The 19,024-nt window shown below is 38.4% G+C and overlaps 1 protein-coding gene across 2 annotated transcripts; it reads right to left on the reverse strand.

Annotated features, from left to right (window-relative positions):
* Positions 1-421: 421 nt before the first annotated feature.
* LOC136478184 (protein OPAQUE1-like) lies at positions 422-18,248 on the reverse strand. 2 transcript variants are annotated; one of them, XM_066476528.1, is made up of 38 exons: positions 17,854-18,246; positions 16,762-16,911; positions 15,968-16,113; positions 15,727-15,883; positions 15,525-15,583; positions 15,224-15,380; positions 13,632-13,781; positions 13,362-13,498; positions 12,579-12,725; positions 12,406-12,507; positions 12,006-12,063; positions 11,817-11,918; positions 10,849-10,886; positions 10,634-10,760; positions 10,379-10,552; positions 9,278-9,409; positions 8,349-8,458; positions 7,865-7,925; positions 7,162-7,339; positions 6,323-6,528; positions 6,014-6,133; positions 5,694-5,793; positions 5,003-5,223; positions 4,655-4,794; positions 4,424-4,535; positions 4,218-4,268; positions 4,038-4,127; positions 3,713-3,883; positions 3,474-3,617; positions 2,529-2,705; positions 2,315-2,452; positions 2,113-2,183; positions 1,689-1,788; positions 1,453-1,509; positions 1,312-1,368; positions 1,142-1,222; positions 970-1,052; positions 422-840 (listed from the first exon to the last, which is right to left on the reverse strand). In XM_066476528.1, the coding sequence occupies exons 1-38, from the start codon at positions 17,971-17,973 to the stop codon at positions 702-704; spliced, it is 4,563 nt and encodes a 1,520-aa protein (XP_066332625.1). In that variant the 5' UTR covers positions 17,974-18,246; the 3' UTR covers positions 422-701. The 2 variants fall into 2 exon arrangements, 1 of the variants encoding a protein (XP_066332625.1); XR_010764192.1 differs by lacking the exons at positions 422-840; positions 970-1,052; positions 1,142-1,222; positions 1,312-1,368; positions 2,113-2,183 and having other exon boundaries at positions 1,448-1,509; positions 17,854-18,248.
* Between the last annotated feature and the right edge of the window lie 776 nt (positions 18,249-19,024).

Consider the following 19,024-nt stretch of genomic DNA (forward strand, 5'->3'; position numbering starts at 1 on the left):
TGGACAAATTTTTGAAAACTACCTTTACAAACTAGCAACGTAATCCGATTTACCTCTTTAGATGATGTGGCACTATGTCAGAAAAACTGCTATCAAAATCATCTAGGACATAAAAATAAATGGTTTTAAAAGTTAAAGGTATAAAAAACCCGATTTTATAGATAAGGGGAGAAAATCGAAAATGGTCAAAAGGACTTCTTCCCCGTGAGCGCACCTCGCCAACACGGAGGTGGGAATATCCGCCCACCAGCGCATGGGGCTGTGCCACTGCCAAGGAGACCACGTGACGGCCGCGACAAGGTTCAAGATGGCCGGGGACGACGACGAAGCAGGTAACACACCCAAACTGACCCACATCAGACGGCCTAAAGCTTATGATCGCGCGATCCAATGGTTAACGGGCTAAAGATTCATGTGTAGAAAATACCATCGGTGATGCACATTGCCCAATTTGCCACTGATATACTAATCATTTTGCGCCAGTCAACGGACATACAATTCCCTGTACAATAAAAAATACTTTAGGGAGTGAACGCCCATGAATTGGCATCTAGCAACAATGGTTGCTTTTTAACTGTAAAAGTCCACTCCCTCTCCACCAATCTAGGCACTCTAAACAACAATACAACATCGCAGGTGGATGTAACCCCAATAAAACCAGGGGGCAGACAAATCTTCAGGGCAGCCTGACCACATTCATTCTATTGGGCAGGCTGTGGATCCTGCTGCCTTAGTAGAAACTGTACTGATGCATAGTGCTGAAGAGATTCTGGAAGATCAACGTCAGCATAATCTATTGCCGGGATAGCCATTGACAGATCCTCAGTGGAGAATGGTATACTGTAGCCAGAAAAGATCAATATTAATGCAAAATGGCAAATCAGTTGAGTACATTCCACATTAGCAAATATCAAGTGTAACCACAGATCGTTGAAGGCAAAGTATAATTTTTGGAAATATTTTCCTTACCTTAAGTCATCATCCAACAAGAAGGAATTTGACAGAAGATTCTGGGTATCTTTGTTAACCATCTCCCGCATTGCAGCAACCACCTGAGAAATCTCAAAAATAAAATCAGAAATGTAAAGCAAAATGAATTCCAGAAAAATGAGAGCTCCAGGTTCAAGCTGAAAGGAGCTACCTCTGTTGAAATGCCTTGGGTATTGTATTTGTCATCCCAATACATCGAGCATATTCTATAGATTTGGCGAACACTCAAGGACTACATGAAACACCAGAGAAATTACGAGTTAATGGTCTGCCATAAATGATGGCCAGCTGCAAAATCGAACATGATATGTGTTTTCATACCGGGCAAAGATCTTGCCTGATCTCCTCAAGCGTCTTTTTTCTCTTTTGGTGTATAACCTGTATAACGAATTTTGTGAGAATAGCCTAAACGACAAACAACCAACAGAAACAGAAGGGGGGGCAGCTTGCAGAATCAATTACCAAAAATCCGACAGCTTGTCTGATATAATTTAGCTCGTGCCAAGATGTACCCGCAAACTGAAAAGAACATAAACTTGTGAAGACAACTGAAAAGGCCCACAAACCCAACAAAACGATGCTACCCAATATTCTTATGGAAGATGTATCTTGAAAGAGTAACACATTGGATATGCCAAGAAAATCCAGTTCCAACAGGGCTTCTTACAAGCAGGATAAGAATGTACAATGACACCTACCTCCTCTGTGACATCAGTAATCCATTTCTCCAACAATGACAGACCAGCTTTCACATATTCCCCATTGGAGAACGTACAACATTCACGTCGGAGAAGAAGACTGAGAAATGAATATATTAATGAAGGTGAAATAATCTCTTGTTTTTATTTATTTCAACCATATTAGAACAAGCATGTATCTTGAAGTGTCTGCATCCCATCATCCATAGCCTTCAATAAGTATATTACTTAACACACAAGCAGACACTTTTCTTGTAACTAAATTATTTGCAAACTTAACAAAGATAGTTGTCCATTAAAATTTTTCAGTTGATAAATAATATATATAAATATTCCTAGTAATTCATTCCTAGGACATTTAATGACTAGCACGGTGGTTTCACATTTCATACCAAGCACCAAGTTACTGAGATGAGGAAACTACCTGTTAAACAACTGTATATTGATGAAAGAGAATAATTGTGTGATAAGTTTACGTATAAAGAAGGATGGCACCTGCAGCAAGCACAGATACTATATTAGACTCACTTGGAGTCTTGGACAAGGCATTAAAGGCTATCAGTGCCCCAATGATGAACTTTACAAAGGTCAATCCTTTCTCAAAACAGGACAATAATAAGGCTTACATAATTTTCGCGCAATGTATCCATAAGCAAGTCAAGGAAATTGACGATATTGTCCCAGTTAGAGTTTGATGCCGGGTGGGCACCAACTCCAGGTGACTTGGATGTTTTTCCGGGTTGCCCACGTGTTGACTTTGGAGCCTGCATGTGAATCTCAGAAAGTTACCAAAATATCCAGTTATTCCAATGCAGTTAAATTGAGGAAACAATGATATACCTGAATGCAAAGATTAAGAAGAGGTGATATTTCCTTTTTTAGATTATCTCTGAGCTGCCCGAAGATCTTTTCGACACATGCAGTAAGCTGCTGTTTGAATAATATGGCTGGATACCTTGCATCAACTTGTGGTAGAGTATCACTGCGGCCTACAAACTTCGAAGGAGATCTCAGCGTCTGGAAGAAACATAAGTATTGTTATTCCAGTCAGAAGGCAAAATCAATCCTCAACGATTTCTTTAGAAAAAAAAATATCAGGAGACAAAGATTACCTAGTACCCAAATTAAATGAAAAACAACTATGTTTATGCACAACTTACAAAACAATGAAAACAGATAATATTTTAAACAAGTAAGAATGTTTTCATGTCTCCTGATAACATTCTTACTTTGCATCCAAAAATGACTAATGCAACCAGCACAATAAGGCTTCAAAAATCATGACCCTTTCTAGTAACCGTAGACAAGTGTAGCAAAGGTGGCACAGCAGCCTAAGGATTAACGGATCCCAACACCTGCTTTGCACTCCTCAACCACTAGATACAACTCCAGATCCTTGATGACCATCAGTGACATTTGGTATGCGGTGTTTCAACATTTGAAACTGATATGAGTAGATTTGTCTTAAAATATAGTCTTGCAATACTATGATTTTGCTACATTCTATAAATATAATATGGTGGATAATTCATATCAGAGCTGTATTTTGGGGACCATGTCTCTGTACAAAACAATACTCCAGTCCAAAATGTAAGTCGTTTTGGCTTTTCTAGATTCATAGTTTTACTTTGTATCTAGACATGGTGTGTATCCAGATGCATCGCAAAAGCTATATACCTAGAAAAGCCAAAGCGACTTACAATTTGATATGGAAGGAGTACTATTTATGACTATGATAGATTCAACATGAACAGAAATAATACTCATCATGCTCAAATTCCTTACTTGCACTATCTTCCCTAGAGTTCCACCAGAACGACGAGACGGGGTAGCAAATAATCCATTTGACCGCAGATTCCTTTGCAGAAGGCATAGCAATGCAGAGGTATTGGACAACCAATAAGGTAATCTACCATCAGCTTCATTCCCCTGTAGTGAAACGAAAACAGAAAATCCCAAATTGATTTTACATTGAGGACACACCTGGTGTAAACAATAAAATACATGGGCTCCAATTATTTTACCTTGAGGACATCATTTATGGCCTCAATCACATGATCAAAAATAGCTGTTCGCTCTGATTCAAAAGCACGCCAGTGCAGAAGACATTTGTAAATGATACATGCTGCAACTGGTTTGCCATCCTTATATCCTAAATTTTCTTTGATGCAATTCAATAAAACTTCATGATTTTGCTGCATGAAACAATAGCAAATATGAGATACCTCAAATTCTTTATAGACACCATGGTCAGTAACAGAATATTAGCAACCTCATGGAGAAGTCATCAAATGAATTCGAAAATGAAGCACATCTATAACTTAAAGTCTTGAGCACAGACGAATTTACCTCATGCCTTTCAACAGGCAACCTCGATCTCCTTGATGCACTCAAAGTCTGTGGAAGAGAAGCCAGGTATTTTGTAGGTGTTGGGCTTTCCTACAATTTTAGTTCTCTGTCAAATTAAAGCTTTTTTACAAGATCTGGACAAGTGCAGGTACCCAAGTCGAAAGAAAAGAATAAGCTTACATATATATGCTTTGGCTCACTGATGGGAAGCCCAATTGATGCAGAAAATTTCTGCATTCAGAAATCAAGTCAGTGAATTAAACAAGAAAGATATTGTAACTAAATTTGACATTAAACAGAGAATATTGCAATAGTATTGTAGTAGTCAGCAGTGGAGTCAGCAAAAAAAAGCATTGTATTGGGAAAGGGTAACAAAGAAAGGTTACCTCAGATAATGTCTTTGGAGCTACAGACAGATTGTTCATTGTCGGCATATTAAATGCCTTCTGTCTTAAGACATGATTTTCATTTTCCAAGTTTGTAAGTTTCTCCTGCAATCTGAATTCACGAAAACATAAACCATCATATTGTTCTCAAAAGGTCCACCAGAAACGTAGATGCCACATATTAATCATGCATCCTGCAGTTTTAGATACATATGGGAGCACAAAACATACTTGTCCAAGTTTTGCTGTAGATGGTTGCATTTCCCCTCGACGTCCTTCAATTTTTCCATTGTATCATCACTACTTTTACGAGTCACAGCAAGTTCGTTCTCCAGTATTGAGTTCTTCATAGATAATGATTCAACTAGGTTCTGTGGAATGCAAAAGATATGGTTCAGCAAAAGCATAATCAAGGTATATGTCCCACTAGAAAGGCTAATTCAAGTTGAGAGAAAACAGAACATGCTTCCCACTAGACTTACAACCTTAGGGATTCAAAACAAAACCTTAGGGACTATGTTACTTCGCAAAATTTATGTACTCCCTAGCTTAAGAATATGAAGACAGAAGTTATGAAACCTTTAGGTTGGAATTTTCTTTTTCTGCTTCTGCTGACATAATCTTTTTACTCTGCAACATAGTAATCTCTCTCAAAGAATCGTCCAGCTGCTTTTGGAGCAACAAATGTTTGTCATGTTCATTTTGAGCAGCTGACTTAGCAGCAGCATATTCTGCGCTTAATGATTCAATTATTTTGTCACGCTTCAATATTTCTGCTGATTTTGACTCTTCACTGGCAGCCTGCATTTGAAAGTTGAATCACCAGGTGAATACAAAACCAACAATTATGAGTAATCGAATATAAAAATTTAGGCGGATAGCAGTTTTGTCATCCAACTTTCACAGGAGGCTCAATTTCATCCCTCAAATATAAAAAATGACCGTTTCAACATATTTTAAATTCTCCTTTGTATTCAATTCCCCAATAAGATTGACAACACCGATGTTTCAACATATCGATTAGCGAGTTTCTTTCACTTCTTATATACTTTCCAGCTTTCCACAAGGAGAAGCAGAAGTCATTCCCGTCAGTTAATATTTTTACTAATACCTATGACTGAAGGTAAGCTACAGATGCTTATAACAAATAAACCTAATATAAAAAATAAACAGGCACAACACTATCAAATAACCGTGACACAATGGAAGAATACAGCAAGTAACATTCACAAATAATGCACTAATGCAATAAAGTGGCACATGATACTTTCCCGCAGTCTCCTTTCAAGGGTAAGTCTTAAAGCAAGATCATCCATCTTTTTCTCAAGCTTATTCTTTGCCTCACGCAGTGCACCAGCTTCATTTGCAGCCTATCACATAAACCATCATATAAGAGTTTCCCCAATACACAATAATCACAGGAGAGAGAAGATTCCAAAAGTTGCAAGGAACATGAAAACCTTAGCAGCACACAGACGAAGAAAAAAAAAGGAAATGCAAGGATATTTAAATAAAATAAGAACAAATTCCAAATAACTAATGCAGGTTTCATTCGTTTAAATATGATGCAATGCAAGCCAAGGAAATTACTATTTTGAGTCTCCTTAGCTCCTTTCTTGCAAGCTTCTGTCTCCAAGAACACTGAATTGTCACAGTGGCTTGCCGATAATTCTGGAAAAGCATGACAACCTTCCGTCTTCTCCATGTAGACTGCAGTGTGCCAATGAGGTAAATAAACCAAATCATGAGAACCCGAATGTTTAGTACAATATAACATTCCATGCAGTCAGAAAAAAATATAGCTAGCCACTGATTACTAACATAACAATTTTCATTGAATATGCTTGTTTTAAGATGGTTTTATTTCGTGCACAATTTCAGGAGGGGAGAGGGTCACACCTGTATCACTGTAGCAGCTTTATGTTCCCTAATGGCAGAGAAATAGCGGCGAGCGATGAACCCTCGAATATAAGACTGAATAAGAAGAGCTGCCAAACATGCTTGCAGGTGAGCTCTACGTAGCAGCCATCTTCGGACATACTTCTGAACAATTACAGCTGCCGCTGTTTCTCTCCTGATCGCGTACATCTTCCTTGCCAAACAGCCTAATTAGCAAAAAGAATGTATTAATAATGTAATATCAGAAAGATCAAGAGATTGTGATTCATGAGGGATGCGTACAAGAACCAAAGAATAAATATGAATTAGAAAGTCATGAGAATAGCAAGCATGTGCGTACTAAAGTACAAAATGAAATTAATTGTCGACAAACAGAAACAAATTATCATCTAGGTATCAAGGATTATGGGACTAATTGGCACCCTATGCAATCACATTTCTCAAGAAACCTTCTGCCATCTAAAACGATCTAACAACCATCCAACCCAATTAAGCAATTACTACCTCTGCTGGCAAAAGATTAGTACTTACCTAACAACCATCAAATTTGAAAATATTGTATTTCAATCCAGTTCATTTGGAGACAGAGTAACTGTGTACAGTTCTCTGTGATCAACAACAACTATTCGACCCCGTTAGACAATTACTGCTTCTAGGAGCAAAAAATGGTGCTGTTTGAAGTATACAGTTAAACTGGAACATGAAACTAATGTAGTTCATTCCAGTTCATTTAGTGGATAAAGCAATAACTCGCTTTACTGTTTTCTGTCATCATTTTACTGATGTATGTCGCTCTCAGAACAAAACTATAAAGCCAAATGATAAGCCCAAGTGTTTACCTCTGCAGTATGCTTGTACAGAAACTGAAGCCTCCCTTGTTTTCACAAATTCTTTGCGTGTGATAAATGTTCTGAAACGGCCTTGAATGTGCCGTGCAGCATTGTCTAAAACCTCAGCACGGCGCATATCTAATATCGCAATTTGACCAGCCCTAAGGAACACCTTTGTTCTACCAAGCTATCATGTAAAGAAAATGTCAATATATTATTTTCACATCTTTCCCTCAGTGACCTTAAGCATATCATTAAAGTAATAACTTAAATTTTGAATTTTTTTCCCTGAGGATGCATGAGAGCTGAGCATCATTTCATTCAGAAGAAGAGTATTATAAAAATAAAATACCCAAACAACACAGAATACTAGAACACATGCAACAGTGCAAGCAGTAAGATGACCAAATGAAATCACTATCACTAGGACCAAGAGATTCAACACTACCTAGCAAACAAATTCCAGAGGTCCGTAGCCCAGCAGCACTAACAATTTATAATACAATGATGGTGCTTTCTGAAAAACTGGATGTTTATGTAGAAGAGCAATGGTGGGTTTTTTTTATATATAAAAAGATCTAAACCTTATGTACTTGCATGGGAGATATAAACAAGACTCAGTCATGTACATAGACGTGGGTCATTTAAATCGTCTAATCATCACGGAACATTAGTACATTTGCAACAACACAATCTCAGCTGAGCACATTACTTGAAAATTTCCAAGCTCCATCTTTTCGAGAATACCCTTTGTCAGCATTCTTTCATCGTAACTGCACATGCAAACATGGTATCAAACATGGTGAAGCAAATCAACAAAACTATCAACCATTCTTTTCTTATAAGCAGACTGGATAAACTCCCAACGGTTACTACCATACTACAATATGATAGTGCTGCTCAATTAAACATGTACAAATTATCAGGTGATGTGCACAGTTGTCCACGCACACAATGTAATAGACTAGTAATGACAAGATAATTTTGACCAGACCAGAAAGCCCATGCTCAATTATTTCAAGCACAAAGCTCCTTGGTAAAGAGGAATCAGATTATTCAAGTCGAGTTTGTTATTATGTATATGTAACAACAAGATCAAGCAATTATGCAGAGTGTTTCAGGCCATACAGAAACATTAATTGATCTAAATTTCCATCTCTTTCCATAACTAGTTTCATGAAGGATATAAACAGTACCTTCCAATCATCAACTCTGGAACAAGAACAGCAAACCGGTCAACAAATTCAGCGTAAGTCCTTCTGGTAGGATAGCCAGCAAGACTAATACGGACAGCCTCTAAGACACCCTGTCATGCCACCAAGTGACCATTTTTGTGAAAATGTCAATAATAAAAATGAATGTAGCAAAATGGACCAAAAACAATGAAACATTTGCTGAGTACTAATTCCCTCCAGTAAAATAAACAAGTATAAACCTCGAAAGCATGCAGTTTTTTCCCCAAAATAGTTATATGAACATCAGAGTATAATAACTTTTATTTGATTTTAAAGATCTGAACAACAGAAGCTTGTGGTCAAACTATGCCTTCATGACTACGTCATACCAAACACAGGTGCTGGAGTATACGATGTGTAGCTTGAGAATTCTGTAGTTTTAGGGAATAATAAAAATATAATAAGGCAGAATAGGATAAACATATCTAAAGGAACCACATAAATGTGGTCCAGTTACTTGCCAAAACTGTCAATACAGTATGCCCACTCAAATCAAATGTTGGTATGATTTAAGAGCAGTAGAACGCTGAACATCACAGCGATATTATTTGGCCGTCACTGAAGAACCACAAATCATTCCAGGCAAACCTAGTTTTAAGGTCGATTTTAAGTCTCACGTCCAGCAGTCGACTTCACTATGTGCTTGGTTTGATTTTGCTACCCAACGCTCTGATTTTCCCTAACATTGGAGCTCTAAAATTATTGATCTGTTGCATGAAAGTACGTCTTGAAGCAAAAAGAAAAGGGTCAACATTCAATGCTTAGTGCAGAGCAGAAAAAAATGACAATCAGCAATCAACTATTATATGGGCAGATGTGCTGACTAGTAAAACAATAAGAAAAATTATGATACTGCTTTATTAGTCTATGCTTACTGTGATAGTTCTTACCCCACAACGTAGTTGATGCAATACGCTTTGATTTTCAAAAAGCTGAGGTCGATTAGCAGAGTTAGGCTTCACGCAGCGTACATAGTGAGGTTCAGTCGAGTTTAGGGTTTCCATGAGGGCTTGCAGTTGTAGCTTCCAAAAAAAAAAATAAAGGAAGACAATAAATCAGTGCCTCAGGTTAAATGTACGATGATCTAAGAGTGAAACAATATAAATAAATATCCAAAGGGTAGAAAAATGGCTGAGACTTCTGCAGGTCCTTGCAAACAAACTTCAAGAAAACATCGACTTTCAAAAGATCAAATGCAATAAAGATTGGTGATATTTTTCTCGAACACACAGAAGAGCTGTGTATCATTATATTAAAAAGTTAAAAGGGGTAAGAACCCTTGACGAAGCCACACACCCAGACCACTCAGGTTACAAAGAACATGCATGCCCTTTACAAGAGAAAAATGATTGATGATGCAAGGATAGCTCATTTACACCAGTGCGCTCAGACATAATGTAGCGCAAAAAAAAGGAGTCCTGAAACAGTCGACTAGGATAATAAACAAAATACCATATTTCCTCGCCTACTTCAGCCACATTATTAAATCGGTCATATTTAAAATGTTAATGCGAACTTGAAGAAAAGCTTGTCTAACATTGGTTGAGGTGGTTTGGCCATGTCCAAAGGAGACCTCCAGAGGCACTAGTGCATTGTGGAGTCCTAAGCCAAGCTAATAATATGAGGAGAGGTAGAGGAAGACCGAAATTGACATGGGGGGGGGGGGGGGCAATAAAAAGATATTTGAAAGCTTCGGATATACCTAGAGATCTAAGTTTGAATAGGAGTACTTGGAAAGCAGCTATTGAAGCGCCTGAACCGTGACTTAGGGCTCTTGGTGGGTTTCAACTCTAGCCTACCCCAACTTGCTTGGGACTGAAAGGCTATGTTGTTGTTGTAATGCGAACATAGCCAGAAGTAAAGTAACTCATTAGTGAACAAAATCATAAAATTCAAAGAAACGACAAATGAAAGAAGCACATATCTCAAAAGCAAAAAGGAAAAGAGGTAATACACTTTTTATTGATAGGCAGTACACTTTTTATTGATACCTTGAATCTGGAAGCAACTGATGAAAACTTGTACGAGGATCGTATAGATTCTTCTGGCAATGAAGCGAAAAGTCCAGAAACAAATGGGCACCTTGAAGATGATAGAAGATTGCAGTGCTCTGCAACAATATAATCTCGGTTCTTTTCCAGAAAAGAATCTGTTTGATACGTGACCTGCAAACAGTTATATGTTATTATTATAAACTAGAATAATAATTAATGACAATACCTGGCAGTCCTGGGCTCCTGGCTTACCTTCCCAGCATAGTGTGAGATGGTAAAATCTGTTTCTGAGAATTTTGTCTTCTCAAGCCTAGGATGGGAAGAGAAGTTTCTGAACATCTTTGTCGCAAAGGTCTCATGCGTAGATTTGGGAAACATGCTGTAAATGAGCAAACCATAGCTGAGGACAGGGATTTATTTTATATATAAATATTATATGTTCCAGGAGAAACAAACAGGCAGCTTACCAAGCTTCATCCAGCAGTGCAATAATTCCAATCGGTTTCTGTTTCAAGGACATAGGATACAATTAATTTCAGTTTAAAAATGTTTTCCAGAGCATCCAGGTCAGACAAAGAAGTAAAAGAGGTCACAGGTCTATCCCCAGACTCCATAGTTTCAGCCATGGCTAAGGGCGTTAAAATGAAACAAAAAATGCCTTAAAGTAAGCATGACCTAATGAATAAAGTAATAGACTTAGTAGTCATGCTAAGTACAGCTTACACTACTGATGTTGCAAATATTAACAGCATGCTTAAAGATTCTTACTCAAATACCTGACAAAGTAAGCATATATTATCTATATGTTTTTGGGCAACAGGACACCAGAACTTTGCATTTAGGAAACAGCAACATGTTGCGCCCATTACAGAGACCAGAGTACTAACAACCATTCTAAAGCCTACAGTTGTATAATCTTAAAATAAAGGTAGATATTGACTTTACCAATCATAACCCTTGCATGCAATTACATCCTGCACAGTTCAAACCTATACCACTAAATGACCAGGAGAAAAAAAAATACCAAAAATGGATACAGCACAAGCGACATGAAAATTTGTCAACTATGCACCAAGAAAAAAAAATGAGGCAACATTAGTGGGTTAAACAGAACTCAACATGGAGGACACCACAAATGGCACATCGGCGCTGGCAGTTAACACACGTGCAAAACAATATCAACATAAAGTTATTTGCTCAAGGCAGAAGAGCACCAATCTATCCCAGCACTGCAGGTGCGAGACAAACGCGCAACAGAGGCTCAAAAATTGATAAAAACTTGCAACAGGACAATTTAATGCAAGCGCAAACCACTATATGTGAAGTGATGCAAAATAATTATTATATATGTAAACATAGCTCTCAATACAACAAATCAAGGTCACACAGCCTAGATCACTCAGCCTATGTCAATGAATAAAGGTAAATAAACAACCTTTTCAATCAAATCCAGCACATCCTGATTGTCAATGAACTCAATGTAGCTCCAATTAATTTCCTCGCTTTTGTACTCCTCCTGTTCCATCTTGAATACATGCTGAGAGAAGGCATTTATAGCATCTAGTGTTAAGAGAAGTAAATTAAAAAAAAACTTCTAAATCCGACAGACAAATACAGTGCATACCTCATTAAAGTGTTGCTGAAGTTTTTCATTTGCAAAGTTAATGCAGAACTGTTCAAAGCTGCACAGGTAAATCAAGGAGCAGCGTCAAACCTAGCTAGCATTACAAAATCAGCATCTCAATGTGATGGCTAATAAATGCATAATTTACAAACGTTTCACCAAAATGTAGTAAAAACATGCTAAATGTATGCACGCACACAAGTTACAATGTATGTTTCAAGATAATTCAATTATATTGCTAATGAATAGAGTACATGACCTTGCACAGAATGCTGTAAATAAACAGATAACTAGGCTCTTTACCTTCTAAAGGTACAGTTCATCCGATCCATATGAAATATTAGTGCATTGCTATAAGTGAAAATGAAATAAATAAATAAATAGCGGGCAATCTATTAACCTGTTGTTTTTGAAGCTTTCAAAGCCGTAGATATCCAGGACACCAATTTGTACCTTGGAATCCACATCTTGACCAATAGACTTATTAATATTCTCAACAAGCCTGAAAATAGTTTTAAAATATGGCATCACATACAAAAATGTAAATCCTAAAAATATTGCAGAAGAAAATACCAGTCAAACAATCTTGCATATACAGTCTTCGCTAGAGCATCACGATTAGCTGCGGCAGCAGCACAGTCCAATGCTTTAACAATTATTCCTTCACGAGTATGTATAGATCGGCTACATAGTGTTGAGACCAATAGATCTGAATCACACCTGTCTCAAGAACCAAAATGAAACTATAAGCAGCAAATTCAATTAAGGTTACATAGTGTTGAGATCAATAATATCATATGTCGTGTCCAATACATAAAATAGCTCCTACTACAAGAAGACAGGAGTCCTAACAGTCCATGATACTTCTTTCAGCGCTATTTATACTAAAACTATGTTCACCAGATTTAGTAGTAGCACCGATCTAAAAAAAAAGACTCGACCAAGGGGAGAGACGTCCCCCTGATTTTCGTCTTAAGAAGATGGTGCCGTGACTCGAACCCCGGCTGGCTCAACCAACCGCTTCTTTGGCGTGTTGTGCTGACTAGTTGCACCGTGAGAGTGTTGGCTAGTAGCACCGATCTTCTAAGCCTATAAGCAGATAGCATGAAACATGACCTTAGAAACCTTAGTTTTAATTATCTACAATGAGTGTTCAGGATGAGGTCTCGAAATTAACTATTTTTGGGTGTATGCTTATTTTAATCATTTACTTCAACGCCTCCAGAACATTTTGAACCAAACATTTTCTAAAAAAAACACTAGTACAGAAAGCATAATTCCAGAGAAACAACAATAATGAAAATAAGGAATATTTTCCCCAAAAATATCATGGTAGTTGATGCAAAAAAAACATACATAAATAATTTAGCTGCCATTTGGAGATGAAAATTTGAGGTTGAATCCTTAGTTTTTGAAGAATCAGTATCTTTTCCGGGGGCAAACTCAATATTGCCAAGATGAAGAATGGCTGCCAATGTCCGAAATATAGCATCCTGAACAAGTACAAATACAGACTCATTTTCTGAAATATGGATACATAATACGCAATAGAAGAACAATGCAACGATTCTCTGACGAAGACATTTTCCAAGTAACATCTAGGTGTGTTAGCATCATCTTAGGAACCTGATCTTCTCTGCTAATCCCAACAATATCCATTGCCCTTTTCGTCTTCCAGTACTCATCTTCATTGTTTGTCCCTTCCAAATCATATGTATTGCTTTGATTCAAGTAATGAAAACTGCTTGCATGCCCAAGTTTGTACAGCTCTGCATCCTTTACAGACAAACAATGCAATATCAAAATTAATTAACCTTATGACTTCATCGTATCATTAGGTATATTTTACAACTACATCTTTGGAAAAGACTAAATACAAAGATAATAAATCACGGCACCATAATTAATGTACACAAACCCTGGAAAGTTTGGCCGGTAATTTTTTTTAAAAATAATGGTAACATAAAATCATACTAGTGGTTTAGCAGCAAGAAATGCTTTCATATTTTCTACAACTTCGCATAGATTTAGGTAATACACTACTAAGAATGGTAAATGCATGCCTCCATTTGTTGTAGGCTTGCCTATGCACTTAATCTCTGTTGAAAGTACAGTAAATGAAGAAATAAATAGGTATTAGATGTTTATTCCTTTCTTCATTTCATGTCACATTCTACTTCGCTTGAACCATATGAGCCACTAGGACATAGAATAATGTCATTACATTTTTACTTAGATGTGTCAGGCTTGTGTTGTCTATGCTTGTGTGCATCTAAACAAATCAAGCTTCAAAATATGCTACTAATGGTACTGTTGACTTTTTATATAATATAACAGTCATATCATGCTTATAATTTATAAATAAGCTTGAGTATTTATAAGGCAAAACATGTCTCAACGCTCTTGAGCAATAGTGTTTCAACAAATCAATGCCACGTCACACCAACATGGCATTACAGCACTTTAGCAGAAAACAACAATAAACTGATTTCCGTTGCGAATAGCCGAATATAGTAGATAAAATGATTTATACACATTTCAGCTAACACCAGAACCTCAGGACAAATATCAAAGAAATCGCAAGCCACCATTATAATAACAGGAAAATGATTATGGGTGCATACATACAAGTCAAATCAATAGCTTGTTATAAGGAATTTGTAGAGCTCAAGGTTGCATAATGATGAATGAGCATCGTTACTAATTAAGTTCAACAATAGAATGGACCGAGTTCGGAACGATGATATACGTGATCGCCTAGAGATAGCACCAATTGAAAAAGCTTGTCCAACATCGGTTGAGGTGGTTTGGCCATGTCCAAAGGAGACCTCCAGAGGCACCAGTGCATTGTGGAGTCCTAAGCCAAGCTAATAATATGAGGAGAGGTAGAGGAAGACCGAAATTGACATGGAGGGAGGCAATAAAAAGATATTTGAAAGCTTGGGATATACCTAGAGATCTATGTTTGAATAGGAGTACTTGGAAAGTAGCTATTGAAGTGCTGAACCGTGACTTGGGGCTCTTGGTGGGTTTCAACTCTAGCCTACCCCAACTTGTTTGGGACTGAAAGGCTATGTTGTTGTTGTTGTAATGTCCTTAGAAAGTTAAATCAGACACCATCAAATTCATAGGAAAATGCTAATCATGCATAGAGTAACCAAACTCATATAGTGAACTCGCAAATGATCCAATGAAATAGTGATAGTTGGTATACGTACCTTTCCAGAAGCACACAATTGGTAGAAGCAATGAAAATTCCTTTCAGGATCAGTAATTTGCACAACACGGGACCTTTCCAAAAGATAGGTCCTAATAGCAGCTCCAGATATTCTACCACTTGCATCAAACTGTATCTCTACAAATTTTCCAAATCGACTGGAACCAAAAAAGTGCTTAGGTTACAAACTTAAAATATGCAAAACAAAATAAAAGGAGGTCGAAAAGGTTAGGTTCTACAAATTAAAAAAGAGATTGTTTATTATCTTGATGAGGAACACACACAAATGAGCAAATTCTCACCTTGAGTTGTCATTCCGTACTGTTTTTGCATTGCCAAATGCCTCCAAAAGAGGGTTAGACTGGTGGAGGGAAAAAATAAAGAAATATTAAGATAATGCTATCGTTAGCAATATCAACAGAAAATGCATACTTCAACAAAAATATAGATGGGAAACTCTTAGTTTATACAAATTATAGTTGACAAAACAGAGTCAAAACTTACTTCTAGAACCTGTTGTTCAACCGTTCGATCATCAAGAGCGGCTCTACCACCAACAAAGGTCAGATACTGCATAATAAGCTTTGTCGTTTCGGTTTTGCCAGCACCACTTTCACCACTAACCAGGATGGACTGGCTTCGGGAATCATTCACCATAGCCCTAATCAATTCAACAAATGTCAACAGAATAAATAAATCATATGGAAACAGTGCATTGCAATTCAACCACAATATAAAATGTTACCTGTATGATGCATCCGCCACTGCAAAAACATGCGGACTCAACTCCCCTAATCGGATGCCCTTATATTGCTCCATCATGTACTCGTTGTACAGGTGAGGCAGCCTTGTAAAAGGATTAACAGCAATCAAGATGCTTCCGGTGTACGTCTGTTTCAATACAGACAGGTGAAAGGCCATTATAGAAAGTAGTCCATAACTAATGTGCCAGGACTAATGTAAGAATTAAGTCCATGACAATCAATGGTGCAAGCAGAACATTATTGATTATTTAACATAATCGATACAAGGGAGAAGGGACTAAAATTCTTACGCAAAAAAGGACATCATTCCATGCTCATGTTGACAACTCAAAATGGAAAAGTAATAATATGTGTGGGAGAAAAAAGAACATGAAAACAACAGTTATGATATTACGTATGGCATTTATTGTTTCCATATTTAGTTATTACAGATTACAGATCATATCATATTTTTTTAAAAAAATAGCTAGAGCCATTCATCATTCTGCTCCATAAATTTTGCAGAAGTTCTACCAAAGCAGAAATATGACTGAGTAAGACATCTGAAAATCAGAATCCTGAACACAGTAGTCAGGAACTTCTGGAGAGAATGTGCTAAAGAAAAGGTGCTCCATGAAAGCAATGTGGCATGGAAAATGAACATGTGACTTGAGCTTTTCGAGTTCGTAAATTTGCAAAGAAAGCACGTTTTCGAGTAACCAATTAATCTACATTTCAATTAGGTTGAAATGCAAATAACCACAGTAAATAAAAACAGTGCCGGTGAATCACTTACATATATCTCATTCAATGCATATCTTTTCTTCAGATTGTAAAGAACACCTGGTTCATTTAGATATGTCAGTTTGGTCATGTCATCAACATGACCCCCACCCAGATCTTCATCTGTATCCCTGGGCAATAATTTCTCTAGCGACACTGTAATCTGAAATAAACGAAGGGATAGTTTCGGCAAATCAAATCAAGTTTCCAATGCAACAGATGAAACCATATCTTAATTAACTTTTCATAACTCAGCTCGAAATGAAAAATTGTTGATTACCAATGTGCTTCAACATTCACTGAAAATTAATCCAATATTAATATCAACCATAAGTCGCAAGGATCTTAATGGGCGTGACAAGGAGGGGAAAAACAGGTAGCAGATATTCATCAGGACACCAAACTGCTAACTTGCTACTTGTACAATCAACTCAAAAATCTTTCAAGCTGGGTGTCGCATGAAATTGATTAACCCAATGAATCCTAAGCTGGAACATAACATAAAATAAAATGAGCAGGATACACAGGTAACTTGTACAGTGAGAACCTGAACTAAGGGCCAATGACTGCTAAACTTGACGGAGCTATCCAGGACAATCACATTAATATAAGTTCTCAATTTCACCAGTATACATTAAATTATGCAGAGTGAGTTCAAAAGCTATCCAAAAAAGTGTACAAAATGTAACTCATCAAAGCTACAAACCATTATTAAGATTCTAAGAATCTGAGTTAAGAATTTCTTTGAATTAATAGTACAAACACTAAAACATGATGGATACTATATCTGCAGCACACTAACCAGTGCAGCAACCGTCACCGCTTTGAATAACTTGTTCTCAGGTCGTAACAAAACAACTACAAACTTATTAAAAAAACAAACAAGTTCAAATTTGAACCACCTCAGTTAACTCGTCAAACAACGATCAAACAAGCACCAAAGACAAGTATCGCCTCCAAATTCAAATCAGCCACAACGCCAAACAAGCACAGCGGTGACATCCGCATCCACCAAGACCTCCGAACGGCACAGCGGGAACTTGAAACCGCACGGAATGAGACGAAAGCGACAGACGAAGGGAGGGAGGATTGGCTGATGGTGCACCTTTTTCCGCTGGCTCGTGAGCACGACGACGGCGCGCTCCTTCGCTTCCGCCACCTCCGCCTCCACCCACCCTTCCCCCTTCTCCTCCACCCAAACCTTCAACCCCTTCCGGTAGCTCATCCCGCCGAAACCCTAAGCTCCACGCCGGCTCCCCGAACCCTAGTCCCGCCGGGGAAACCAGTGGCGGCGAGCACGGAGAGAGCGCGGCGGACTCTGGCGTTGAGTTGGGGGGCGGCGGCGTCTTATCGGAGCTCCGATTAGAGCGGCGCGGCGGCAGCTGCTTGGAGTCGTGGTGGACTCATCGCGAAATTTTTGCTTTGTCTTGGCGCTTCTTCTCTCCCGTGCGCTTTTCAGTGGCCCGTAAGCATCGAATTGGGGTGGCTTGAGGAGAATCTCGCAGTGTGCCGGGTGCTGAGTGCAAAAATTGTACACGGAGGTGGCACGGAATTTGAATGGCCAAGGGGTGGATGCGTCATTTCAGCCAGCGTGGCAAGCACGCGGCCCGCGCGTATCAAGGCGGTGTGCAGACTTTGAGGTGGGTCCCACTGGGAAGTCCGGTCCCGTGCGTTCAAATCGGCCGATCTGGCTTATTTTAGGCTATCTTCCGTATACGCTGATTTTTTATCTTTCGCTACCTATTTTGAATTTGGGTGCCCATGTGAATTCCTCGTTGGATACCGTCTTAATCGTTTGAATATGGGGCCCTTTGCTATGTTAGGTCCTTAATGTCGTCTGTATTTCACTATCCGCGAGTTAGTCCCTAATTTCGTCTATAATTTCACTATCTGCTAGTTAGATCCCTAATGGTGCGATTACGAAGGAATTGTTGTATTTGTAGGAGCATCTCCAACAGTAGTACCTAAAACACACTACCTAAATATTTGTTTGGGTAGCCATCTATTTTTATACTATCTATCTTTTGCATTCAACTACAACAACACTGCCTAAAACATACCGCCTAAATTCATTTGCAGAGTGAATGACATGTGGGACCGTGATGTCATCCTCTCACTCTTGTTCTCTACGCAGGAGAGGACATGCCTGGAGGCAGGGAAGGCCGCTGTGGGGAGGAGGCGCGCCCTCGGTGAGGTGGAGGACGGCCGTGGAGGACAGGGCGAAAGAGGCGCGCCCTCGTCGGGGCGGAGGATGGCCATGGCGGACGGGGCAGAGG

This window comes from Miscanthus floridulus, chromosome 8, assembly GCF_019320115.1.
Source record: "Miscanthus floridulus cultivar M001 chromosome 8, ASM1932011v1, whole genome shotgun sequence".
Lineage (NCBI taxonomy): Eukaryota > Viridiplantae > Streptophyta > Magnoliopsida > Poales > Poaceae > Miscanthus > Miscanthus floridulus.

Excerpts from the sequence above, each read along its gene's own strand:
- LOC136478184 (XM_066476528.1), bottom strand. The coding sequence starts at position 17,973 with ATGAGCTACCGGAAGGGGTTGAAGGTTTGGGTGGAGGAGAAGGGGGAA. Across the intron at positions 12,064-12,405 it reads GAAAGCTTCAAAAACAACAG|CTTTGAACAGTTCTGCATTA; the intron begins GTTAATAGATTG and ends TTACCTGTGCAG. Across the intron at positions 4,536-4,654 it reads CTACAGCAAAACTTGGACAA|ATTGCAGGAGAAACTTACAA; the intron begins GTATGTTTTGTG and ends TCGTGAATTCAG.